Here is a 26,385-nt window from a genome sequence, read left to right as displayed (position 1 = left end):
GGCCTGTTGGGCTTTTGACAGGCTGTTGGACCAAAGAACCGTTAAAACAGAAGGCCCAACCCAATAAGTATCAATAGACAAGAAGAAATTGGAGAAGTGGAGAAGTCAAAATCAAGAAGGGACGAGAAACTTAAAAAAACACACACATGGCAGAGGCGTTGTTTGGCGTTTCACAGACCTTTCTTCTGCTCCAACCCAAAATCCGATTCTCCTGCCTAACAAGCGGCAGAGTTCCGGCCCTGCAATCGCGGTCGTTTAGAACTTCCTTTGGTGGCTCTAATCTTCTCAGAGCTCACCATCATCAGAAGCTACTTTGCACTGCAGTCGTCTCTGACCCCAGATCCTCTAACACCTTCACTGTCGACTCAGCGACCAAGGAGGTCGACATTCAATTGGATTCCGGCGGTGGTGACGGGAACGGTTTCGGTGATCGAGGCGACAGCGGCGGAGGCGGAGGCGGTGGTGGTGGAGGTGATAATAGTAACCCCAACGAGGGTGAGGGTGAAGGCGAATCGCACGAAAATAGCAAAAATAAGATGGCTTTGTCAATGTCTCAGAAATTAACTCTTGGGTATGCTGCCCTTGTTGGAGGTGAGAATTTTTTATTTTTTTTTGTAAATTGAATGGTGCTGACATTCATAATTTATAAGAATTGAAATAAGGGAAGTTATCACATTTAGATTACAGAATTTGAGGAATCGCCGCATAATTAATTAGATTAAAGCGAAAAATATATATATTTATTTTGTCACTTTCCTATATAGATTTGAAGTTTTAACATTTTTACAATCAAATAGAACAAAATAGGTAATTTTTTTGGTTGGCTTATTGCTCTTTTCAACAACACCAACTGTTGTAGATTGCACGGCCTATGGCTACTCACGTCTCATGAAATGATTCATATTTTGGCACGGACTACAAATATCTGATTCATTTTTTCCTGGGTAACTTTTAATTAACTAGTATAGAAAAGGGTCATAAATATTTATTGCACTAATGTTTGCTTGACATATAGCCAATTAGGCTTTCTCAAAATTGTTTTAAGGGGATATATATGACATGGTGGTTGCTTGTTCTGGCAGTGGGTGGTCTTATGGGCTATTTAAAGAGTGGCAGCCAGAAGTCGTTGTTGGCAGGGGGAATATCAGCCACGCTACTCTATTACGTTCATACTCAGCTTCCCACTAACCCTGTGTTTGCATCATCTCTGGGACTTGGTAAGAAATCTTCACACTGTAATCTATCTCTTACGTTATCGTGTTGCTAAGCTAGTAGGCCAAGTAATTTTTTTATCTTTACATGTAGAACTCCCATCTTTTAGTTCTTTTTGCTCATACCTTCTTTAAACTAAATCTTAATCTTGAAAAGATATTGAAGTGGGCAATAAATACTAAATAAGCGGACATTATGCAAACACATTTCTACCATAGCCTAATGAACCTGAGCTCATCTTTTAATTAGTGATTTGTGGAAGCATTTTGATTGTCCGGATAAAGCTTAGTTTAGACACTGATTAAGAGTAAATACTTTGCTGCTTTGGGGTTTTCACTTAATTTCTTTCATTATCCACCGTTTTGCCAGGCTTGTCTGCTGCGTTACTGGTAGTGATGGGTTCTCGTTTTAAGAAATCAGGGAAGATCTTTCCGGCTGGTGTCGTATCCCTTGTCTCGTTTGTAATGACTGGTGGCTACTTGCATGGGATCCTACGTAGTGCTCACTGAAAACTGCTTAATGTAACTGGTGGTAGTGACTTGTCAAAGTGCTATACTAAGCTAGTTTCTGTGATCAGTGTTTTTGGCATGTAGACTTGTTTTAAGGAATATCGTTTCTGTTGGAATAAATTTGTCTCGGCTCCTATTGATGAATTGTTCTTGTGAAATTTTTGTTTCGTCGTTCGGTAAATTCAGAGAGCTCTATTACAAATGCGTGGTTGGCCATGGCAATCACTCTCATGTGCTCTGTCAACTTGTAAGCTCCGACAAGGATGGGTCATTTTGTGGTTACATTTCGTAAAAATTGTTGTGTTTCACTTAATCGCAAGTACAAATGAGTACGAACTACGAAGTGATCAACTAGCAAAAGATACGATCACATACGGCTGGTCATTCATTTCAAGTTTGGAATTAAAATCGTAAGAATACATTAAATAGTAGGAAATTCATACCAACTTGTTCAGATGATTCAAGGAGCTACTATAATATATGAACCAATTCTCAAGGACCATAAAGATACAACGATAAGAGACCGTTTTGAGTATAGGTCCTTGTAAGATACAAAGCAAAATACATCATCACTACTGACAGTTCACTTATGAGTATAGTCAGACATAAGTTTTTTTTTTTACAAAGACTAGAGTCACTAGACTTCTCCATAAACAAGTGAAGATTTCACAATATAATAGTCATTATAAAAATACATAATTCATTGAGAGGTAAAAGGCAGTAGGTTAATATTCCTCCTTCAACCATAAAATCCTTGTCGGAAGTGATGAAATCACTCAAGGACGAGGTCAGACAACTGTGTCATTTTCTACTTTCATCATTGGTGAAGAAGGATATGGGTTCTTGCTTACCAGCCTACAATAAAGAAAATGAAACACAAATTACAGGTTGCTTAACTAAGTAGATGGTATGGCATACATGTCTCAATATTGACCATTTATGTGTGGCCATGGAATCAAGACAAACTCAAAATTTTAAAGGTGTGGGTACCTGTCCCGGCGCTTCTCCAGGAACCGCTGAAGGGAGTGTCTTCTTGCAATTGGAAATTCTAAGCCAATAAAAAGAAAAACGGTTAGTGGAAGGAAATTAATCATGAAACTCTCTCTAATAACTCTCTTTAATAACTTTTGCAGCATTACTATGATATTGTAGTTCAGCAAAGCAATTATTACCAGCTTGTAGTTTGTTAAGGGAACTCTTCTGAGCAGGGCAAAGCTGGGCAAAAAGAGAACCCATTGCAGCCGCATTTTGAATTGCAGGAGACCTCGGAGGAACTGGTGAACTAGAGGCGTTGTCAGTCTCGATACTATTCATGTTACTGGACTTAATGGTAGCGGCGGCAGCAGCAGCAATGCTTATAATTTCACTGACCTAAGGGAAGCAACATCAACTAGGAACATGAATCACAGAGTTGGAGTGGCTGAAATTGCCAATTTAAAGTTTGGAAGAGAAGCATACCTTTTCTTCAGGAATTCCATCAAAGATCTTAACACACCCACCATAAAAGATGGTAAGCTGAGCCGCAGCAGAAAGAGGTGCAGTGTTTGAAGCAGATTTCGGCATTGTTTCAGATCTCAAACATCAGAAGACAAAGAAACAGTGTATCATGTCAGCCTAATATGAGTCTCTTAGCAAAAGAAGAAAAGCTTAAAGGCTCTTTTGCTCTATCACTTGTCTATAGGTTAAAGCAAGGATTAAGGAGGCTGGGGCCTGAGAAAGAGAACCAAGTGATTTTCGGGATTTTTGAAGAATAAGTATATCAGAACCAAAAGCAACCAAAATGTAGAGAGTACAACTTTTGCAATTGCAATAATCTGAGTAAACTTAGTGAAAGGAACAAACAAAATATCATGTGGTGCTTGATTAATTTATGGCCTGGGTTTTGGGACCAAGACAAATATGTTGACTGAGTCGACAGCTTTGGACATTAAACCGAGAGTATAATACATAGTGAATATAAATACTCCAAAAGAACTGTATCACAACAGTTTAAACTAGAGAGACAATAATTGAGAAGTTATCAACTTGGGTTGACCGACAAAAGGCAGAGAAATATCCTAGCAAATACAACGTGCCTAATAGAGATGACAACTGCATTACCCTGAAGTCAATGGCAACTGTTGTTTGGCCAACTCAAACCTAAAGGAGCCTACCCCTTTACCAAAACCTAAAACCAACCCTTAACTCAAAATTTCAACACTTGTGGCACATAATTGGTGTGTGGGTTCTACAAAATAAAAACCTTCTCCAAAAATTTCCTATCTATTCCTTTGTTTTTACAAAATTCTGAAACCCAACAAGAATTTTTACAGCTAACAAAAAAAAACTGTCTCAAATTGGCCAGTCCTGGACCGAAATTGATGATTATGAAAAGTTGATCTTTCAAGCACATCAAAACACATAAATAAACAATAAATCAGAAAACCCATAAAAGAAAAATCAAAATCTTGACATAAAAATGAATTTTTTTACTGATAAACTGTCCCATGTAAAGAGTATAATTTACCGGGGTTCAGATAAAGTCTGGGAAATTGACTTGGAGTCGTCAATGTTATTCTGCTCTTTTTCTTCTTCTTCCTTCTGTTCTACATGGGAAATTATAGGCTCCTCTTCAATCTTCACCTCATCAGAATCAGATCTGTATGCCATCTCCATTTTCAGAGCAAAAAACCTCACAGAAAAAAGAAGACCAACACAACAACCAGAAAGAAAACACGTCTAAGGCCGGACTTAAAAAAAAAAAAGTTAAAAAGAAAGATAAAAAATAACAACGAATACCAACTATCACGGGTAGTCGTTGATTTTAATATTTAAATACAAACTACACATGTATATTCTATATTGCAAACACCTTTCTTCTACTTGTCCTCAAACGGCTCCCTCACTCTTCTCAAGTCTCTTTCTCAATGCTTCCCCACCTCAATTTTTATTTTATTTTATTTAGTTAAAAGAAGTAACTTTTAAGAAATCACCCCTTCAATTCATCCCCTTTTTCTATTTTATTTTCTCATTTACAGCCCTTCCATTCCTTTGGATGGGCCCTGCCATCGTTTTCTCAATTCTCTTATGGTCATTTTCTCATTAACTAAGCACAGTGCACAAATTCTTTTCATCTTTTTCTATTTTTTTAGCACATGTGTTTTTAATGTTTTTTATATTTGATTTTTATATATATATATCGACAAAATGATTGGACTTATCTTATTTTAGAGTACTATTTTGTCCGCAAAGTCCTCATCTTCTGCCCCTGCTGGCATTTAAAATAGATTGGTACTGAATAATGATAATTATCCATGTGGGGAAATAGATTGGTATTGTTATTTTTTAAGAAAAAAGATTAGGAATAATTACATTACTGTAATATAAAAAAAAATTCGTTTTATACACAAAAATACAGCGAAAAGCTGTATATATATATGTTGACCTTTTGTTTTATTTTTTTTATCTTAATTTTTAATAAGAATTTAGGTATATCAAATAATATAATAATAAAAGTAATAATAATTATAGATACTACCTTCAATAAAATAAAACAAAATAGATTAATTTATTTTTATTTAAAATAAATGTATTTATTAATATTAAAATTAATATTCATACAATTACTCAAAAAATAAATAAATATTTATACAAATTACAATATGCTGTTAATTAAAATTAATATTAATAACTATATGTCTCAATATTATTATTCTTTATAAAAATATTATATATACTTTTTAAATCATAACTAGTCAAGTCTAAACACTCAATGTTGAACCAAAATCATAATATAATCGTTTCAAGTTTTGTTACAAAAATATATTTAAAGTTAAAAAATTAGTTTTGTAAATCTTTGTAATAATCATGTTAAATAAATTTATAAATATTTATGTAAATGTGAGTTACAAAAATAAACTTTTTAGTTGTGAAATTAGTTTTGTAAATTGTTGTTACAAAAATGTAAAACTTGTTTAAAAAAAATATTGTATTTCACCACTATATTCAATAAAGTATTTTATAAATAATAAATATCTTAAATTTGTATTTTTAAGTTGTATAGTATAAATATGATGGTTCATGTAATTTTTTGGTACAATATTGTAACAATATGGAAAAATATAATATTTTTATGTATATTTTGTTTATGATTTCTTAACTATAAAATATTTTTGTAAATGTTAGTTACAAAAATATTTTTCTTAGTTGTAAAACTAGATTTGTAAATTATTGTTACAAAAATAAAAAATTTAGTTACGAATTTGTTTGTAAGTTTTATCTAAAAAAAAATCTACAATTCTATAACTGATTTTGTAAATATTATTTACAAACACGTAACAAATATTTATAAGTTTGTAATAGATATTTACTAGTTTGTAAACGTTGATCACAAAGAATTGTATTTTACAGCTTTTATTTATTATTTTGTCACTCCGTATTTACAATTTTGTCATTCCGTGTTTTTATCAAAAAATTCCGTATTTTTGATTATTTTTATAGATTTCCCAAAATATTATGATGCGTGTCTTAAACAATCTGCTTTAACGTTTTGCTTAACTTCTCCTCCACCACCATAAATTCTAACTTCGTTACTTGTGTTGTTTTTTTACCATTTTTTCCTTTTACGTGAATGAATCAATTCCAAACATTTAGACCATTTTAGAAAAAATACAAGGAACAATACCACAATTTCTTTCTTCATGGATTATTCCAACTTTTTTCATAGCCATTTTTTGTTCTAATCCATAAAAGACTTGCCGTATCAACTTTTTACATAGTTTGTTTTACAATCTAAACAAAGTGAACTTTCATTTTTTTTCTCATGGGAAATTTGATCAAACTTTCGTATATACTCGATGAATAAACAATTAACTATTCATAATTTCGTTTTTATCAATTTTCTTAAAGAATTATTTAATGATTTTTTTTATCAATATTGCGCTTAAATTATAAGCGGATAGACTATTTGATACCTAAGAAAGAAAGAAAAAAAGTTATAATTGAATCTATGAATTAAATGTGGTGATAATTGAATCTCTGAATTAATCCGTATTAATTAAGGATAGTTGACTAACTTTTGTAACGTGTCCATGATCAGCACATATAGTAAGGACAATCTCTTACTCCTTACCTCTCTGAAAACTTATAAGTTTCGAGCTTGAAAAGTTTCTACCATGGAAGACAAATTAATAACTTTAGCTTAAATTATAACTAAAATGTGATGTTAACTTAAAAGAAAGGGAAAAAAAATCTCATAATCATAACTAGATGAATTGAGAAAGGACTAGTTCTACCTAATTAAAACTTGGTCTTTAACCAGATCAGTACATATGTAATGGAAAAAGTATGAAAGGTAATGGAGTGAGATAATTCTATACCTATATAAGTGTCAATAATTTGGACTGAGAAGTTATATTTACCCTCTATAATAAATATACTTAATTTATCATTAATACGATTTTATTAGCTTAAAAATTTTATTTATTCTTTAATATACTGAAATATAGTGTTCCAAATAAAACAAATGTGAGAATATTGAGTCATCAATAAGAATATAGTTAATTTCATTAATCAATATGTTCATTAATTTCATTAATCCCAACATTTTATATGGAAGACAAATGACAAAAATTGTCGTGATCCATCATAAACATGCATAGATCATGTGTTCCTGCTGGGATAAGCCCAACAATGCTCAGTTTTAAAACCTAACTTTTTGCTGAAAATTGGTAGCCATGGTTGTCTTCATGCTGTTGTTAGCAACATAAAGTTAGGGTCAGTGGTATTTTTGGGCCCAATGTCACTTTTAAGATAAATGTTGGGATAATGCCATCTTAAATAATGAGGAAATTACATTTGGAAACTTACAACTATACACTTAATTCAGCAAAAAATTCAAAAAATACAATGAATTAAAGTATTTACATATATACATACGGTAGAAAGTTATATAGATACGTCAAGAAGCTGATAATCTAAAAAATAGCCCAAACTAAAAATAATTCTACATTAATTGAATATATATTATTCCAAACCTCTACACAAAATAAAAAAAACACAAAGAAAATGAGTTTTGTTTTTTTTAATAAAATATAATTACTAATGTTAATAAAAAAGGGGACATAGTATAAATATATAATGATATGAATTTATTTGTTTTAATTAAATAAAAAATTGATGAAATTAGTTATTTTCTCAATAAAAATAATAATTTAATGATGATTAGGATTAGGATTATCTTTTTTAATACTTATTTCTTTAATAAAATTAACTTAAATTTGAAGTTATGAATAAATATAATAAAAATTAACTAACTTGCAAAGTTTTTCAGCTAGAAAAATAATCCATGATACATATAATTACTATGAATTCAATGTCATTAAAAACATCTTTATTTTTTAACATTTTAAAATATAAATTCATACTTATTATTATAATTTTATATAACATTTCTTGTTCATGCATTATTAGATTATTATCAAACAAGCATCAAGCACACAAATAAATATTTTCTTATATATAAGGTAATAAAAACTTTGTAAGATAATAATTAAAAAAAGTCATTAAAATGGAATTAAGTTGTAACAAAAAATAAATATAACAAAACGGATGGGAAATCAAATTATAAATAAGTAGTTACAAAAATATGAACAAGCAATAACATAATTGTTGATAATAAATCCTATAAAATTTTGAAAGTATTACTAACCTAAATTCACAAAATTGTTGGTAATTAATCTTATAATTGAACAATATATTTATAACATATGTTACAAAATTATTAGTGATTAGTTCAATAACCCTTTAAAATTATTAATAACTCATGTTTACAAAATTGTTAGCAACTAATCTAATCATAATTAACATTTTAGTAATCATTTGGTAACTCATTGTTACAAGCTTAACTCATTGTTACCATATTGGTAACTCATTGTTACAAACTTATAATTTATTGTTACGAAATTGGAAACTCATTGTTATTAATTTGGAACTTATTTTTACGACCTTGTAACTCATTGTTATAATATTAGTAACTCTTCCTTGTAAAAATATTTAAATTATATAAAGTTTATACTAATACTTTTCTGTATAGTTATGAAATTGTAACCAAAGTTTACAGAAAAATATTTACTTTTCCATAATGTTACAATATTGTAATCAAAAGTTACGAAAATCCTCATATTTATATAATACAACTTAAAATTAAATATTCATTATATATAAAACACTTTATTAAATATGAAAAATGCAGTTACAGAGTGGTGAAATACCATATTTTAATTTTGTAAACAACTTTTACAAACTAATTCATAACGAAAAAAATTATTTTGTAATCAAGGTTTACAAAACTAATTTCACAACTAAAATTTTTAATTTTTGTAATTAACATTTACAAAATAACTTATAAATTTATTTAACATGATTGTAACAAAGATTTACAAGACAATATTTTGTAAACAATTTTTACAATTTTGTAAAAAATATTTACATATTAATTATTGTAACAGATTGCTTCAAATCTAGAAAATAACATATAACAACCTTCTTTTTTCTACGAAAGTGAACCTTCCTGTTCAGACCTCCCTCAAGTACATTAATCATTCATTAAATATATATATATACCAGCACTATTTTTTTGAACACATAATGGCCTATGCATACAATAAGATCATATTAATCTAAAATTTAAAAACTTCAATATAATTAGTAAAATCATGAAGCTAAAATGGAGGAATTACTATATTCTAAAACACAAAATCAAATACCATCGCTAGAATGAAACAAATCATGTTGTCTGTAATGTCCCGAAATCCCTAACGAGGTTTAACGATCGGATTAACAGGCTGGGAGGGTCATAATTGATTTATTATACCCTTAAATGATTAAATGCATGTTTATGTGAATTATATTATAATATGATGTTAAATGCATGCATGTGGGTCCACATTTCATCTCAGGGGTATTTTGGTAATTTAGCCCGTTGAGGGCATAATTGTATATTTGTATGCATGTCAGTGAACTGTTGTTGAGACCACATTATAATGTGGATTTTTTCGAGCTATTCGGCATGAGACGATCTTTGAACTCAAATTATCGATTTGGTCATAACAGGTTTAAGTTCGGGGCTCGGGGTGAGTCTTGGGGTGGTTTGATGATTAGAGCATTACCGAGAATTAAAGGGTAATTGGATATGATTTTATTGGTATTTGGGAATAGCGGGAATTGGAGAGTGTTAATCATGGTTAACGAGATAGGTGGAAAATGACGGTTTTGCCCTTGGGGTTGTTAAGAGAGGATTTAAGCACGGAGGGTATTTTAGTCTTTTGACCTAGGTTATATATAGGTTGAAGGCTGTAGAAATAGAACCAAAACAGAGTTTTGTCTATCACCCTCACGATCATCATCTTTCTCTTCTCCTTCCTTTGAATTTTGAAGCAAGTTTGGGGATTCAAACTTGGAGTTTGAAGCTTGAGGTCTTAGGCTAGTGTTCAGCCATTGAAGAGGTTTCAATTCAAGCTTAAGGTAAGGTTCTAGTTCCATTTTATAGTGTCTTGCTCTGTTTTTGTGCTGGTTTTAAGGTTTGGAGTTTTGAACATTGAATGGGGAATTTGATGAAGTTTTGATTGGTGTAAGGCTTAGGTTTTGATGCTTATATGGTAGATAAGTTGTGTAATAGTTGGTGGCTTTGCTTTGTGATATTGGGAGAGATTTTATGGGGTTTTGAAATGAGTTCGAAGGGGAAAAACAAGGATTTTTTGTTGAGTTTCAGGTGGGGTCACGGCTCTGTTCTTGAGCGCCGCAGCCTAAGCTCATTGAAGAGGAAGGGAGAAGCTGCTAGGCCGTTGGGCCGCGACATGGAGAAGGAGGGCCGCGGCTCGTGTTGGGGAAAAAAAAGGGGGCCGCTTCTGGTTGAGGAGGCGGGCTGCGGCATGGTGAGGGAGGGTCACGGCCCTTAGTGGCATTGTTGGCCCAAATTGTGTTTTTGGCTTGGGGATTCAAACCTTAGGCCTCGGGATCGATCCTACTACTCGATTTAGTAGGCTTCGATGTCTCGGATGCTAGGTTGTGGTCCGGGAACCTTTTGTGAATCATTTTATTGATGGAATCCCATAATTGGTTATGACCAGGTGACCGTCAAGGAACTAAAAGGTTGATCATTCTCAAGGGTCGTTCTTTTACTAATTCTCGCTTTAACCTGAGGTAAGAAAACTGCACCCTATATATATGACATGCGTGGTTATTATTGAGGCATGTTAAGTGTTTAAATATGGACATTGATTGCATATTAAATGCTTAGAAAATCTTGCTTATTTGTGAATGGCACTGACTTACTAGTCAGAATCGGCAATGATGTCAGACTGTCTGTGAAGCTGTGACTTACTAGTCAAGTTCGACAGCGGTACTGAGCACTGGTCGTATGTTACTGACCTAAGAGTCAAGAACGGCATAAGCGTCATGAACGTAGAGCCGATAAAATATTAGATCTAATCAACATCTGCATTGAATGACTCATTATGAGCAATAATGCCAGACCGACCTCAAGTTCGATGAAAACTAAAAGCGCTTACCTAGTTTTATGACTAGTTACTCAGAGCCAGGGCCAAAGGCCCAGGTGACCGTATCGTCACATGGCTGAGGGTACGGAACCCACATTAGTGACTCTATGGTCACTCGGTTGGTTTATATTGGTGACTTGCTCATCAGTCACTTATCCTGTTTAAGTTAGTGACTTGGTCACTTAAGGGTACGGAACCCGCCTTAGTGACTTTTTCAACTGTCACTCCTCTACTTAGGGCTAAAAGTCTTGGATGATTATTATGATCATTGTTTGATGTTATATTCTTGCAGTATTGTGTTTTATTGCTGGGCTTTGGCTCATGGGTACTATGTGGTGCAGGTAAAGGGAAAGAAAAGCTCACCCAACCTTGAGTGGAGTGCTTAGGTGGTGATGTGTACATATGCGGCTTCTTGACCACCACGGCCAAGGAGTTTCTTGGAGGAACTAGGCGATTTACCCTATTTTTTCCGCTTAAGTCGGCAAGTTGTAAATTTTAAATAACTTGTAAACATTTTTTGTGGGCCCATGAACAATTTTATGTTTTAAATAAAATATATCATTTCCTTTTTATTGCTTTTACACCTTAACCAATTAATTACACTTAGATGCACGTTTATAACTAAAGAACTCGATTAGCGAGTTAAGCACGGTTCAAATCTCACAGTAACGGTCTTGGAGTAACCAGGGCATTACAACTTGGTATCGGAGCGTGCCAAGGTTTAGGGTTCCTGTAGACTGGCTGGGCATGTACACTCACCACTGAAGGCAAGCTCAACTCATGGTTTGGTAACCATTTATGTGGTTATATGTTAACTGCTTAAATATAGTATAAATACGTTACCTGTTTACATGAGACACCATGTTAAGGCTGTGCCTTGAATACTGCATTATTAGCAAGAATGTGATTATTAGTACCGATATTGCTAGAGCATGCTTATTAGTATTATTTATTGTGAACTATTATTTGATACATGTTAAATGCTAAATGTTATAATCATGTATCTATTTGTATGTTTGTATAACTGGGGAATATGAGAGTTATATGCTTGTTCTTGGACCGTGAGGCGGCAAGAAGTTTAGTTATCACTGCCTGACTGGTCGTATTGACTATTGCAGCAAGGTTTAAGTTGATAAGAATGATTCCAAGACAGACAGATTCATCAGCTGGCCAGGGTGATCAATGTAATGCCCCAAATTTCCTAATAAGGTTTAGGACCTTGATTAGGAGGCCGGGAGGGACATAATTGCTTTATTATGCTATTCAATGATAATATGCATGTTTAGGTGTATTAAATATGCATGTGAACCCATTTGTGATTAATTGGGTGATTTTCATATTTTGGCCATTTCGGGCATTTTTGGCATATATGTGAAATAGGCGTGGTGCTTTGTTATTATTTGGTTATGCCAGGGTTACCCAACACAAGACGATCCTAGGAGGTAAGCTAGTGGGAAAGTCACAACGAAATTTAAGCTTAACTTGGAGTAAGTCAAGGGGTATTTAGAGCATTACTGGGTTATTGGGTAATGGGAATTAATATTTGGTGATAAATTGGGAGTTAGTAAGATCAGGGGGAAATTCTGGAAGTTTTGACTATAATGTCCCCGGGGGTGTTTTTGGGACTCCAAGCATTAGGTTTTATTGGAAGATACTTAAGCTTGAAGTAACCTTTTAAGAAATAAAAAAGAATGTTATGTACGTTATCTCTCCCTAAAAGTTCCCTTTTCGTTTCTCGATCGTATTTTCAAAGATAACTTGAGTTCTAGGACTCGAAATCAAGCGAGGATTGAAGCATAGCAATCCTAAGGAGAATTAGAAACTTATTAGCCGGAGGATTTAGTTGGAAACAACTCAATCGGAGGTAATTCAAGTTTAAGTTTTAAGATTTTAAAAGTTTTTAAGCTTTAATTGGATTTTGTGAATCGTTGAGTTTTTAGTTTGTTTGAGTCTCAGGTTTTGGTGGTCTTGGACCATTGGGAAGTTTGGGAACTTTGATTTGATGATTTGGGAATGTTTAGACATGTTTTTGGGAGGTTTTAAAAGGTTAAAAACGAAGGAAAATGGCTGCCCCAAAGTTGGGCTGCGACCCTGTTCTTGGGTGCCGCGGCCCTTGCTCGATGAAGCTGGTGCAGGAATTTGCTCCTGCTGGGTGCCGTGGCCCTTGCTTCATGTTGTGCTGGGGGCCGCGGCTCAAGGTTCCAGGGCCACGGCTCAGGCAAGCTTTTGAGCCCGTTTGGGTGTTTTGACCCCGGGAACATGGTTTTAGGCCTCGGGATCAATCCTACTACCCGGATTAGTGAGGATTGATGTCTTGGCGGCTAAGTTTTAGTTCAAGGATTGGTTTTAGAACTTGAACTCATTGGATCATCATTTGTGGTTGTGACTAGGTTATCACTAGAGGCTTGGAATCAGGATCGTGCTTGTGGCTCATTTGTTGGTAACCTGTGCTTGGACCAAAGGTAAGAAAACTGCACCCCATATGTGACATGCATGGTTATGTTTTATGCATGTTGGATGTTTAAATGTAAACATTGATAGCATAATGAATGCTTGGCAATTTTGCCCATTTGCATATGATTATTATTGAGGTATGCTGGATGATTAAGTGTGATGCATGTGATGCACGAGAAACATGTGACTAGGGCATGCCATGGATATCAAATATGAGATTGGTTAGAGCTTGAGTCTCTGTGTTTGTGCATGATCATTATTATGCTAGCTACTGTTGAGTAAGCATGCTGAATGCCCCATCTTTGGATGTGTGACATATGATATATGTTTGGTGGCAATGCTTACTTGTGCATGGTACTAACTCATTAGTCAGAATTGGCAAAGGTGTTAGTATCAACTGTGAAGCTGTGACTCATTAGTCAGGTTCGGCAGTGGTACTGGGCACTAGTCACATTGCGCTGACTCATTAGTCAGGAAGGCCTTAGCGTGTTCCACGCAAGCCAACAAAGATTAGATCTAATCGACTTTCTGCATTGAATGACTCAAATGAGCATTAATGCCGGACCAACCTCAAGGTCGATGAATACTAAAAAGCGCTTGTCTAGCCAAGGGCTAACCATTTAGAGCCAGGGCTAGCGAGCCCCGTGACTGTTAGGTTACATGGCTATGGGCACCGGCCCCACAGTGATGTGTTTGTCAGTCACTCATCTGATAAGAGCCATTGCAGGAAAGCCCAGGTAACGGTGTCGTTACACAGCTATGGGCACTGAGGCCCTAGTGACTTGTTTGTCAGTCACTCAGTAGGGTTTACCAGAACCTCAAGTGATATTCACTCATCTGATCAGAGCTATGAGCTCTGTATGATCATTTTGATCATCATATGCATGGCTTTGGGTGCTGAGCCCTGTAGTGACTTGCTTGTTGGTCACTCAGCATGGTTTACCAAAACCTCAAGTGTTGAGACACTCATCTGATTAGGTTTGACTTGATAGTCCTCCAATCAGAAGGGTAGGATTTCTTATCCTGGATACCCCAGCATTGGTTTGAATTCATTTGCATGCTTGAATAAAGCTATGTTTGCTAGGCATGCCAGATATGATTTGATATCATGATATGACTGTTCATGAGCATATGAGTTTTCTTGCTGGGCTTCGGCTCACGGGTGCTTTGTGGTGTAGGTAAAGGAAAAAGGAAGCTGGACCATCCTTGAGTTTGAGAGCTTAGGTGATGACGTGCACATATGCAGCTGCTCGACCAATACTTGGGCGAGGTTTGAAAGAGAAACTAGGGTTAAACCCTGTTTTGCCGCTTAGAATGGCCTGTTGTAAATATTCTCTTGTAATAGACTCTGAAATTATATTTTTGGGATCCCAATGTATACAGTAAACGTTCTAGTGAAACGTTATATCTTAACCAAAATGTTTAATCCCTAAACCGCTAATCATACTTAGTTACACATTTATGGCCAAATGACTCGGTTAGCGAGTTTAGCACTGTTTGCAATGTGCACTGTAGCAGTCCCTGGAGTTGGGGCGTTACAATTTTGGTATCAGAGCATGCCAAGTTTTATGTGTTCCTGAAGACAAGCTGGGCATGTACACTCATCACTGAAGATAGCTTCACTCAAGGAATGGTAACTATTTTTGTAGTTATGTGCTTAGCTGCTTAAATAGATTGTGAATGCTTTACCTGCACATTGCATTAGGGAGCATGAGATTCTGATAGAGCTTGACTCTTGACTTTTGATTATATGCTCTGTGAATATATTTATGAACATGATCATTTGATTACCTGATCCATGATTACATAATTGTGATATTGCATGCTGGAGTTGAGACATGGTGTGAATGTTGGAAGAGCAGGGATTTTGATTGATGTATGAAGGCCATGGGAATGTTTATAGCACTGCAGTGATTTGTGTATGTGGTGTGGTAAGATTGATCCCATGGGGGGAAAAATCATCATCATGTTTAATGGGTTAAGTTATTGACTGCAGAGCAGGTTTATAGCCAAGGCAGATAATGAGGCCTGGTGGTGGTTATTCAGAGGCTGGGAGTTTCAGCCAAGGGTTGAGTTCTTCATCTACCCCTCAGAGTTTTCAACAGATAGTCATAGATTTGCAATCAAGATTGTAGAGGCATGAGGAAGAGATCAGGTGTTTGAGGCAACATCAGAATCTGTTGGGGAGCATCTCTTCCTATGTTGTGCCAGAAGTGGCACCAGGTTTGGCTCAGCCTAGGGTTGAGAGCAGATGGGAATTTCTCTGTGGAAGATTCCAGGAGTATTACCCTCCAGTTTTGAGGGAGGCCTAGATCCATTTAGAGCTAAGCAATGGATGGGCATGATCAGTTCCATTATTGACAGTATGGGGCTGGTAGGTCACGATAGGGTGATTTGTCCGATATATGGATTGTGGGATGATGCCCGGATGTGGTGGGAGGTAGTATCCCAGACACGGGACACAACTGTGATGGATTGGAAAAAATTTAGGCAGCTGTTTAATGAAAAGTATTATTGTGATGTGGCTAAGACTGCCAAGATGAATGAGTTTATGAATCTCGTTCAGGGAAAGGCATCTGTATCCGAGTATGTTAATAGATTTAATGGGTTGACCAAGTTTGCTTTAGACATGGTACCCACAAATGTAGCTCGGAAGGAAAGGTTTGTTCAAGGATTGAATCCTGGAATAGCTCAGAGCATCAGAGTTGCCCCAGTGCATGAAGTCTCTACCTATGCTCAGGTGGTAGAGAATGCTCTTGCTGTTGAGAGCATTAGAGATGAGAAAAAGAGTGCCACGGAGAATGGAGCTCAGATAGTGGTATCTTCATTTAGTGGAGCAAGCAAGAAGAAAAGCTGGAAGCCTTACCTAGAGTGCGCTCGGTGCAAGAGGCATAATCTGGGAGAATGCCGAGCAAGGTCATGTTTTGCTTGTGGCATGGTTGGGCATTTTAAAAAGGGTTGCCCAAGGCTAAGAGACTTGAGCAAAAGAGGATAGACAGCTCGACTCCAGCTCGAGTGTTTATCCCGAGGCAGTCAGAGTCTGAGACCGAGACTAGCTCCTCGGGAGTGGCAGGTCAGTTTTCTAGTTCTAATTTATGAGTTGTGCTAATTGGTTTTGGTTCCATGCTATCCCTTTGTTTGTTGCATATAGAGAGGCATAAATTTGATATGATGATCACAGGGTCATGTTGTGATGGAAAGATGATACTGTATTGGTGACTTAAGAGATAAGTTGGGTTATGGAAATGACTCATCAATGATTTTGATAAAGCTGGTTTCGACTGACAATGCTAAATGGTAAGGAAAGAATAACATCTCTTGGGCTTGAGAGCTAGAGTTTTATGGCGGGGGAATGCATAGAACTCCTAGCTAGCGTGATGGATACCACTTGGATTGTGCCAGTGGGACTCTTGAATATGTTTTCAGGGGATTAGCCAGGATTTCTGTAACATGAAGAGACAAAATGGTGGTTTGATTAGTGCCAGGGATAGAGTTGAATTGAGGGCGTTGTATTGAATGACTTAGTAGATTTGTAAGAAGTCGAGGCTTAGGTATTGAATGGGATGGAATTCTCAAAAGTGATCTTTGATCTGGTTAGTACCAGTTAGGGATCAGGGGCAAAGAATAAGCAAAAGGTTGTGTTTTTATCAAGTAAAAGCACTAGGAAATGCTGGATTGTATTTTGAGAATTTGTTTAATGCTAAGTGTTTATGGATCAGATGAACGGAGCGTTCAAGGAATTATTTGAATGGGGGTTTGTGATCGTCTAGGATGGCTTGTGTCACGTATATGTATCGGAAGGATGCCCGAATTTGGTGGGAGGTTATATCCCAGACCAGAAACATCAATGCCCTGAGTTGGGAAGAGTTTCAGACTCTGTTCAACGAGAAGTACTATAATGATGCCATCAGGGTGACAAAAGCTAAAGAATTCATCAGGTTACTTCAGGGAGTTTGTCAGTGACTGAGTATCCCTTGAAGTTTGATCGATTGGAAAAGTTTTCCATGGAGCTGGTGCCCACTGATGGGACCAGAAGGGAGAGGTGTCTCCAGGGGCTACAACCTAGACTAGCCCGAGATGTTCACATTACCACTGTGGCTGGGGTTATTACCTATGCACAGGCGGTTGAGAAGGCATTCACAGCTGAGAGTGTAGAGAACAAGATCTGGCGAGACAATGCAGCCAGAAAGGAGTTCAGGAGGACAGGTTCTCCATTTATGGGTTCTGGTAGGGGTAGAGGCCCCAATGATCAGAAGAGGAAGGTTCTTGATACCTTCCCAACTCCAGGTCCTAACAGGCGACCCCGTGGTATTTCAATGGGCCGCCAGAGTGGTAGTGAGGTCTGGAAGTCTTATCCTGAATGCCCTAGATGCAAGAGGCATCATTTGGGATAGTGTAGGGCAAGGGCCTGCTTTTCATGTGGAGCAGTGGGCCATCTTAAGAAAGATTGCCCTAAGGTAAGAAAGGAAGAACCCAAGAAAGCGAACAGCTCAGCCCCAGCTCGAGTGTTCGCATTGACACAAGCAAAGGCTGAGGCTTCACCCTCAGTAGTTACAGGTCAGCTTCTTAGTGCTAGAACCCCTTACAATGTTTTGATTGATTCTGGTGCTACACAGTCTTTTGTTGCTAGTAGAATTATTAATAGATTGTGTAGACCCTGTGATTTTTATGTTGTGGGGTATGGAACTTTATTACCCATTGGGGAGTTGGTAGTATCCAAGAGATGGGTCAGATCTTTGCCAGTGACAGTGGAGGGCAGAGAGTTGTCAGTGGATTTGAAAGAGTTAGTTATGACTGACTTCGACATGATTCTTGGTATTGACTAGTTAGTGAAGTATGGGGCAACCATTGATTGCAGAAGAAAGTTGGTCACCTTTGAGCCTGAAGGTGAGGATCCTTTTGTGTTTGTTGTGCATGGACCTCACATACCTATGATTTCTGTATTGAGGGCTAGAGATCTATTGCAAGGAGGTTGCATTGGATTCTTAGCCGGTGTGGTTGACACCTCTCAGGTCGTGCCAGTGAGACCAAAAGAAACCATATTGGTTTGTGAATTCCTGGATGTGTTTCCAGAAGATTTACCAGGGTTGCCACCACACAAATAAATTGAGTTCGTAATAGAACTGGCACCAGGGACGGAGCTAGTGTCTAGAGCACCTTACAGAATGGCCCCAGCTGAGTTAAAAGAATTGAAAGTACAGTTGCAAGAGCTGTTGGGTTTGGGTTTTATTAGACCTAGTTTATCACCTTGGAGTGTGCCAGTTCTGTTTGTTAAGAAGAAAGATGGTTCTCTGAGGATGTGTTTTGATTACAGATAACTGAATAAGTTAACAATCAAGAACAAGTATCCTTTGCCAATGATAGACGATTTGTTTGATCAGTTGCAAGGTAAAAAAGTATTCCCAAAGATCGACTTTCGTTCTGGTTATCATCAGTTGATGGTCAAGGAGGGAGGGAGACATACCGAAGACTGCTTTTTCACACCAGGTATGGACATTATGAGTTCTTAGTCACGTCTTTTGGCTTGACTAATGCCTCAGCTGCTTTTATGGATCTGATGAACATAGTGTTCAAGGATTATCTGGACCAGTTTGTGACTAAGAACTCATAATGCCTATACCTGATGCATATCTGGACCAGTCTCACTAAAATTGTTGTCTCATGTAAGTTTTAATTTGTATGACACAATAGTTCAAGAGCAACTGTCGTATCATGTCTATTTTTGACACGAGACAACTGTTCTATGAAAATGGTTGCCTAAGTATAATTTTGCAGTAGTGGTATAATTCTTTCTTTGATATTGATAACTGTTTTGTCAACACAATAAATATCTACACAACTGTTTCAATAAGCAAAAAACTACTACTACTCAACTTAACCAACATTTGAGCTGAACACAAAACAACACTAGGATATACTTTTATTGCAGAATCATAAAATTAAGCACAATCCAACAATTGGAAAATTAAGCACTGAAAGCCACAAGAATATATAAAAGACTTCATCCAATATGCTAAAACAACTTGCAGATGACAGAAGAACCTAAAATTTCATTTGAACTGAAAGACAGAAAAACTTTCTAAAAAGGGGCTAAAAAACTAGAGGCATGGAAACAAATAACATGGTAAATTCTTTAACAAGTGCAGCTCAAGAAAGAAAGAAAAAAAGACAGAAAAATTAAATTGCTTGATCAAGAATCAAACAGAGAGACAATGAAATTAGTAGAAAAGTGCAGTAAGGGAAAATAAAAACCCTAACTTTAGCCCGCCAAATCAAAATCCAGACTCAATGAAACTGAAACTTCATAACAAGTCTAAAAACTAATAATCTTGATTCTTGATCAATTTATGAAAGAAATAAATAAACCTCTTTTCTCAGAAGAGTAGTAACATGAGCCCTGGTTCGGTTATGGCCGGTGCCGGCGTAAGAGTGAGTGACGATCGAGGAAAGAGAAGCCTAGATCAAAAAAAGGAAAAATTCAGGTTGTTTGAAAATGATTATAGATTTGGATTTGGATTTCAGCAGCGCCGTCTCAACAAATTCAATACGAAACAAAATAAATTACTAAGATTTATATTACACAAAAATAAAATAAGAAAAAAATTATACTTACATAAAACATAAAATTGATTTTTCTTATGTTAAAGGGTGTAAATTAATGTTTGATAAGTTTATTTTAAATAAAAAAATAATAACAATTATAAAATTTATATTTTTATAATAGCAATTATTATTTTTTAATTATAGCCATGTTTATAAGTTAATTAATTAATTTTGTAAGTTTTTTTTTCTTAATTAAAGAATTAAGATTTTAATATAACATTAAAGATGCTATCAAAACCAAGGGCATCTTAAGATTATTCAACCCACTAAGTCAAAACTCGGGTTAACATTAAGCATAATGGGTAAGTTTAGGAATGACAATGGTGTGGATCGGGTACGGTTTTTCAATTACCATTCCCATTCCCATAAGTTAATTAAATAACCATACCCACCTTATTAACCATCTTGGATAGTGCGGGTATTAACCAAGAAATAATGGGAAATAACTATGGTTATTCGTACCCATTGATAATAATACAATGAAAAGAAAAAAGACTTCTTAATTAAATAAAATGATCTTCGATTTAATTTTATATTTTTATAAGTTATATATGAAAATAAAATAGAATCCTAAATAGTATCAAAATTAAAATCTAATAATCATTTATTTTAGTAATTAAAATCTAATAATCTTAAAATATTATATATTCAAATTTTTAAGAAAAATATAGAAGAATTATTATAGTTTTTTTATTAATATTTCAATAAGTATATTATATATTTAATAAAATATAAGTACAATAAAATTATATATATTTATAAAATATAAAATTACATAATTAAATAAATTATTATATATATTGGGGCGGGAATGGGGCAGATTATGCTAATACCATACCCACACCATACCCGTATATATGTGTGGCGGTTATTCACCGCTCCAGTCATTTTCCTCGCCCCATTCAGATCGAATAATCATGGGTACCTGTAACCATGAGTTATATTGTCATCCCTAGGTAAGTTGATTAGTTTTACTTTTTAGAGAAAAAAAAATTGTCTACTTTAAAAAATAATAATAATAAATCAAATAGAAGTGCTAAATTCACTTTATATTATACTTTTATTGATGAAGAAGAATACAATAGAGAATTTCTTTAGCACTCCTTAATCAAATATATTTTTCTTAATTAAAAATACAACTCAAATTACTTGGGTTGTTATTTCGGTGGATCAGGTCAAAAGAGATTTCAAAGTTGATTTCTAATTTGGGGAGTTTTAATGTCATTTGTTCAATCAAATTAAAGCACTAATGAATATGGTCTCATGCAATGCAATATTTGATATTCACCAATGAAGTTCAAAAATTTGAATGTAGAAGCTCTTGTAAAGGAGTATCTTTTTGTAACGCCCTACTGCCTTAGAGCCGTTACTAAGTGAGTTTAAATGTGCAATTAACTCGCTAATCAAGATTTTAAGTCAAACGTGTAATTAAACCATAATCAGAGTCATAAACTTGAGAATAAAAAATTCATTGAAAAATTATAAGGCTTATAACATTTGGGATCTCAAAAACATTGTTTAAAAATATTTACAACTCAGGACTTAGTTAGAGTCGACTAAACGACAAAATTCAAGTTTTTTACAAACATCTCCCAAAAACACCTCTGGCCGTGGTAGCCAGACAGACTGGACATGTACGCGCCACTCGTCCCGCTCGCCATACTCAAGGTTGATTAACCCTCCCTTTGCCTTTACCTGCACCACAGAGCACCCGTGAGCCGAAGCTCAGCAAGAAAACCCTCACAAACAGATGATAAACGCATATCAAGCACTTAATATAAAAACAAACCAACACCAAGTCATACAAGTACAGCCATGCCGTCCCAGGCGCTTTACCAGGCCCTGGACTCGCGGTCTAAATCATAAGAATATCCCAGGTATACCTTGGGATCTCACCCTGGCAACTCGCACCCTGTGTGCTAAACGCTGCACCCAGCCCCTTGCCGTTCCTGGCCTTCGTCGTTCCCGGCCATCGTCGTTCCATCGTTAACACATACACATTATATACTAAACAGATATTAAGACACACATAAATCCAATCAAAGGGCCATGCCCCGCAACTCAATCAAATAGGGCCGAGCCCTGCAACACAAGCTCTATGGGAACAGTAGTTGTAATGCCCCGGATTCCCTATTATGGTTAATGGCTGGATTAGTAGGCCGGGAGGGCCATAACTGTTTAATTATGCTATTAAATGTGTTTATGCATGTTTATGAGAATTATATTATAATATGATGTTAAATGCATGCATGTGAGTCCACATTTGTTTACAGGGGTGTTTTGGTAATTTGGCCCGTTGAGGGTATAATTGAATATATGTTAGCATGTTAATGATATATTGTGAGACCACATTATAATGTGGATTGGTTCGAGTATTTCGACATGAGACGATCTTTAAACATGATTTATCGGTTTGGTCATAACGGGTTTGAGCTCGGGGTGAGTCTCGGGGTGATATTAATGATTATAGCGTTACCGGGGATTTTAGGGTAACGGGATATGAATTATTGGTGTTTGAGGATATTGAGATTAGCGGGAATTAGGAAGCGTTAATTATGATTAACGGGTTAAGCGAGAAGTACCAACTTTACCCCTAGAATAGCTTGAGAAGCTTTAGATGACACAAGGGCAATTCGGTCATTTTAGGGGTGGATATATGTGACTTAAGTGGCTGTAGAAGGTGGTAGATTTAAACAGAACAAAACAGAGACACTTCCTCATCCTTCCCGTACACAACTTCCTCCATTATCTCCTTTGAGGTTTTGAGCTCTAGGTGTGGATTCAACCAAGGGAAACTTAAAGGCTGGGTTGGTGCACTTGATTTAGCTTGTGTGGGAGGTTCAAAACAGGTTTCAAGGTGAGTTTTGGTCATTTATCACAGCTGGTGCTCTGTTTTACTTTTGGTTTTCAGTTCATGATTTTAATGTGGGAAGTGAGAACCAAAGGGGGTTTTAGTGTTGGTTTGATTGGGATTTGATGAGAGTGAGCTAAGGGTGTTATTTGGGGGTTTAATTATATGTTTGGAGGAGGTTTAGAGATGGTTTGAGGGGTTGGTTTGAGAGGAAAGAACACAGGGAAAAAACTGGGTTCGTGTATGGTCGGTTGCTGGTCTGGGCTGGGCGTCGCGGCGCGGCTGTGGTACGCCGCGGTCCTTGGCATTTGGCAGAGGGGAGCCCTCTCTGTTTGAGGGCGCGCCGCGGCGCAGCAGGGGAGGGCCGCGGCCCTTCAGGTCAATTCTGCCAAAATGTGGTTTTTAACTTGGGGATTCAAACCTTAGGCCTCGGGGTTGGACCTAGTACTCGGTTGGGTAGTATTTGATGTCTCGGGGGCTGGGATTTGGTTTGGGAACCCTCAGTTATCATTTTTATTAATGAATCCTATAATTTGGTTATGACCAGGTGACCGTCAAGGAATTTAAAGGTTGATCGTTCTCAGGGGTCGTTCGTATAATAATTCTCACTCGACCCAAAGGTAAGAAAACAGTGTATGAATACAGTTGCACCCTGTATAGGTATATGACATGCATGGCTTGATATTGAGGCATGTTGGTTGATATATGTGGACGTGGATTGCATATTAAATGCTGATGTACGCTGATTACCTGTTTAAGACACTGACTAGTCAGGGACCGACTATAAAGTCGAGAATCACGCATTGAATAGCTCTATGGCATTAATGCGGGACCGACCCTAAGGTCGAAGGACTTATAAGCGCTTGCCTGGTCTACGACCAGATGACTATAGCCAAGGTATATGACCCCGGTGACCATTGTCACATGGCTAGGGGACGTTGTCCATAGTTTCGACTCTAGAGTCGTGAGGAAGGTTATGTTGGTGACCAATCACCATGCACCTGTCCTGAACAAACTTATGAAAGAATCACTTATCAGTTAAGCCCCGGTGACCTTATCGTCACATGGCTTGAGGGAGCGATGCTCATTATTGTGACTTTTGGCTATTGTCACCTATTTGTTTGGACTGATAGTCCTGAATGGTTATTATGATCGTTGTTGATATTATGTCATGTCTTATTGTGTTTTCTTGCTGGGCCTTGGCTCATGGGTGCTATGTGGTGCAGGTAAAGGAAAGGAGAAGCTTAACCAACCTTGAGTGGTGAGCTTGGGCGATGTTGTGTACATACAGGGCCGCTTGACTGCCACGGTCAAGGTGTTCTCAGAGGGACTAGGGGTTTACCCTATTTTTGCCACTTAGGCCGGCGGGGTTTGTAAATTTGAAACTGTAGTGACTCTTTTGTATTGAGGACATCTTGTAAACATTTTAAAAGGCTCATGAGCAGTTTATTTACGTAATGAAATGTACCCTTTCCTTTTTGTTGGTTTTCACCTTAACCTGATAATAGTACTTAGACCACGTTTTTAACCAAAGGACTCAGGTAGCGAGTCAAATTTCCGGTTCACTGTTCACCGTAACTGTTCTGGGGTAACCAGGGCGTTACAGTAGTTTTCTTACCTGTGTCCCGAGCTTTCTAAGCACCGATATCCCGAGCACAACTCCCTAGTCCGAGCCTTGCCGAAGCCCTAATCACAACACATTAACAATATCCACCCATCAAACTCTAATCCAATAAATAACTTCAAGTCACAATTCTAATCTCCGGGACTTTGAATTCCATCAATCCGGGTGACAAAATCCATCCTGAGCCTTCACAATTAAGTTCCCAAGTCAAAACCCACAAAACTCCCTACACCTTGAACTAGGGTCGCGACCCACCCCACAAGCGCCACGGCTAGCCTCAAAACAGAGACTAGACACCTCCCTGAAGCACACACGGGCCGTGGCATGCTTGGCCAAGCGCCACGGCGTGCCTCGAATTCCATGGCCTCCTAAGGCCTCGCGTGTACACGGGCCGCGACATGCCCCTCCTAGGGCCGCGGTCCTCGCCTCCAAACCCAGAAAACACCATTTTCCTTGCTTTTCCCTTCGAGCCAAACCCCACATATCTCAACCAAAATCACCCCCAACCTCATAATTAAGCCCATAATTCATACTCATGCAACCTAGACATACCAATAAACTCAAAAACCAATTCCCACACCCATCAAGTAGTCAAAAACAGTCCTAAAATCCATACCATGCATGTGTTAGTCCTAACACCCAATATCAACAAAATCCAACTGCAAACAATATGACCCAAAATATTAGAAAGCTTACCTTACACAGAATTGAATCCCCAACTCAATTCCCTAAGCTCCAAGCCCTGGTTTTCTGGTTAGAGTCTCCTAATTCCTTAGTTCTTGACCGGTTTTCCTCCAAAATATTACTAAGCCTTCAAGTGAAGAACACTTAATAGAGCAAGGGAGAGGAAGTGGGTCGGTTTGGATAAAGTCTGGGGGTTTCCACTATTTTGTTTTATTTAACTTAAATCCATGTGGTTACCTCAAGGCTCGGGGTACCAAAAACGTTCCCGAGGGCAAAATGGTAAATTTACCCAATACTCCCTCCTAGACATTCTAACCTCAAATATATCTCCGAATATTTATTTCCATAACCCGATAACCCCATAGAGCATCTAATACCCAAAATACCCCTCGACTCGCCCTGAGTCGGATTCTCAACCCCGTTGTGACTTTCGACTACCGGCTCTCTAGGGCTGTCTCGGATCGTGCTACACAAATATATCACAAACATACCCTTAATATTCCAAATGGGGCCCACATGCATATTTAATTCAGCTAAACATGCATCATTATCACATATTCACGTAAATTCACATATTATAACAATAATTCACTTTTTACCCTCCAGGCACACTAATCAAGGCCCTTAGCCTTATTAGCAAATTTGGGTCGTTACAACTACCCCCTCTTTACAGAAATTTCGTCCTCAAAATTACCTGAATAACTCGGGATACCGCTCCCTCATATCCGATTCAAGTTCCCACATTGCCTCCTCAACCTTGTTGTTCCTCCACAACACTTTTACCAAGGTGATGGTCTTGCTCCGCAAGACTTTATCCTTCCGATCAAGAACCTGAACCAGCTGCTCCTCATAGGACAAATCCTGATCCAGCTCCAAATTTTCGTAACTCAGAACGTGTGTCGAATGCGACAC

At 36.9% G+C, this 26,385-nt stretch overlaps 2 protein-coding genes across 2 annotated transcripts; one reads left to right on the top strand and one right to left on the bottom strand.

The window, feature by feature from the left end:
* Positions 1–98: 98 nt before the first annotated feature.
* On the top strand, positions 99–1,865 carry LOC133797375 (protein FATTY ACID EXPORT 2, chloroplastic-like). Its single transcript, XM_062235254.1, has 3 exons — positions 99–591; positions 1,083–1,217; positions 1,582–1,865. The coding sequence occupies exons 1-3, from the start codon at positions 147–149 to the stop codon at positions 1,719–1,721; spliced, it is 720 nt and encodes a 239-aa protein (XP_062091238.1). The 5' UTR covers positions 99–146; the 3' UTR covers positions 1,722–1,865.
* A 303-nt stretch (positions 1,866–2,168) lies between these two features.
* Positions 2,169–4,517, bottom strand: LOC133797376 (protein TIFY 3B-like). Its single transcript, XM_062235256.1, has 6 exons — positions 4,500–4,517; positions 4,228–4,392; positions 3,180–3,294; positions 2,894–3,092; positions 2,712–2,769; positions 2,169–2,576 (listed from the first exon to the last, which is right to left on the bottom strand). Exons 2-6 carry the CDS (start codon positions 4,374–4,376, stop codon positions 2,510–2,512), a joined length of 588 nt encoding a protein of 195 aa, XP_062091240.1. The 5' UTR covers positions 4,377–4,392; positions 4,500–4,517; the 3' UTR covers positions 2,169–2,509.
* Between the last annotated feature and the right edge of the window lie 21,868 nt (positions 4,518–26,385).

The sequence above is a fragment of the Humulus lupulus genome, chromosome 8, assembly GCF_963169125.1.
Source record: "Humulus lupulus chromosome 8, drHumLupu1.1, whole genome shotgun sequence".
Classification (NCBI taxonomy): Eukaryota; Viridiplantae; Streptophyta; class Magnoliopsida; order Rosales; family Cannabaceae; genus Humulus; species Humulus lupulus.
The sequence above is the reverse complement of the archived record's forward strand: the minus strand, read 5'-3'. Positions and strand labels throughout refer to the sequence as shown.

Coding starts and splice junctions, on each gene's coding strand:
- LOC133797375 (XM_062235254.1), top strand. CDS start 147: ATGGCAGAGGCGTTGTTTGGCGTTTCACAGACCTTTCTTCTGCTCCAA. Junction 592..1,082: donor GTATGCTGCCCTTGTTGGAG/GTGAGAATTTTT, acceptor TTGTTCTGGCAG/TGGGTGGTCTTATGGGCTAT. Junction 1,218..1,581: donor TGCATCATCTCTGGGACTTG/GTAAGAAATCTT, acceptor CCGTTTTGCCAG/GCTTGTCTGCTGCGTTACTG.
- LOC133797376 (XM_062235256.1), bottom strand. CDS start 4,376: ATGGAGATGGCATACAGATCTGATTCTGATGAGGTGAAGATTGAAGAG. Junction 3,093..3,179: donor ATGGAATTCCTGAAGAAAAG/GTATGCTTCTCT, acceptor TGCTTCCCTTAG/GTCAGTGAAATTATAAGCAT. Junction 2,770..2,893: donor CCTTAACAAACTACAAGCTG/GTAATAATTGCT, acceptor TTATTGGCTTAG/AATTTCCAATTGCAAGAAGA.